We start from the raw sequence: 1,473 nt of genomic DNA, 5'->3' as shown, positions 1-1,473 counted from the left end.
AATAATTTGATAATATACTTATTACTTTAAAACAGTACCTTAAAAAAATTGTGTAGTAGCAAAACAGAAAAGTACGGCTATTTTTATTAATGTCCTCAATCATTGCCTTGACAGCTTGTTTACTGCAAACTTTATATAGCACTCAAAAGTTTTCTCATAACTTTTATCCACGGGATTATATTTTTTGTGGTGATTGTTTTTTTTTTTAAATATTTCTTGAAAAAGAAAATTAAATCAAAGATTATAACAGCTTGGTTTATAATTTCTATAAAGAATCAAACACTAATAAAAACAGATTTTTAGGCTAATTATGTGAATGCTACTGTTTTAAAGGGTATTTTAAACAACTTTGGAATAGTTTCTCATATAGTAATCATTCCAGTGCCTAAGCTTGAGCGGAGCAGAGGAGAAGTCGGCAAACGAAGCTCTTAGGCAAGTTCTGGTAGAGAAATACCCTGGCTTATGCGAAAAATACGTTATCTGCAGTGATGCAGTAGCACCGATTGCTGTAGCGCATGAAGATGGTGAGCCATTTTTAATTTATATGTTCATTTGCTCACTTTTCATTTTAATTATCATTTATCATTAAAAAATTATTAGTAAGCAAAAATGGAATAAGCAGTATCAATGTTTAAAAATGAAACATTGCATCGTATTTTAGCTGAATTATTGGCTATGGGAAGTATCACTATGATTAATAACTGAGTATTAAAAAAAAAGTATTACTTTCATTTCTTATTCTATAAAAATTTATTGTAAGGATTATTTGTTCAATCGCCGACATTTTAAACCCATAAAGTTTAAGAATAGTCTCTGCTGGTGACCAAGAAAACAACAAAGTTCATGGAAATTTAAGAACTCTATCTTTGGACTACTTGTAAATGATTAAAATCCAAGAAACTTAGCAAGTGATTTACATATGATGGAAGTTCCTACAAAATATAATGGACAAAATTTTATGAGGGAGGAAGATTGTTAGAACTTCAAATTCTGTTTTAGTATTCAATCAGAAATAAACTTTTCTTTCTATCGTTGAAAGGGTCAAGAATCAAGAAAGAATCAACGTACATGCATCAGATATTTGCATGATGATAAAAAGGAAGATGGCCTTCTGGAGATGATTTATCATTTCCAGATTCCATCATGTTCGAAACAATACGATCAGGCAGTATAAAATAAAATAAAAATTTATTTACAAAATTGAAACAAAAAGACTGGAATATTTTGGCCATTTATGAAGAATGCCAGAAGAACAGTAGCCCCAAATAATCTTCCTCTTTCATCTGAAAAAGAGCAGGACCCAGGAAGAGATAGTTCCATGATGTAGAAGAGGGTATGCCTACCAAGGGGCTGAGATTAAAAATCATTATGTATAAGTAAAGTTTAAGTCATTAATATTTCTATTAGCAAATAACTTGCCATGATACCAATTTTCATTGGTTAGCTTTTGAAAAAATAAAATAATTTTATATA

At 29.8% G+C, this 1,473-nt stretch overlaps 1 protein-coding gene across 1 annotated transcript in view; it reads left to right on the top strand.

The window, feature by feature from the left end:
- The window catches only part of Nagk (N-acetylglucosamine kinase), a 16,293-nt gene that overhangs the window by 6,871 nt on the left and 7,949 nt on the right, over positions 1 to 1,473 (top strand). Inside the window, exon 4 of the mRNA XM_014433729.2 lies at positions 383 to 524. Coding sequence (XP_014289215.1) covers positions 383 to 524 — 142 coding nt within the window. The remainder of the gene's footprint in view (positions 1 to 382; positions 525 to 1,473) is intronic.

This window comes from Halyomorpha halys, unplaced genomic scaffold, assembly GCF_000696795.3.
Source record: "Halyomorpha halys isolate HHAL.00 unplaced genomic scaffold, Hhal_1.1 Scaffold1255.1, whole genome shotgun sequence".
NCBI lineage: Eukaryota > Metazoa > Arthropoda > Insecta > Hemiptera > Pentatomidae > Halyomorpha > Halyomorpha halys.
Note: the sequence above shows the minus strand (reverse complement) of the source record. Positions and strands in the feature narration are given on the sequence as shown.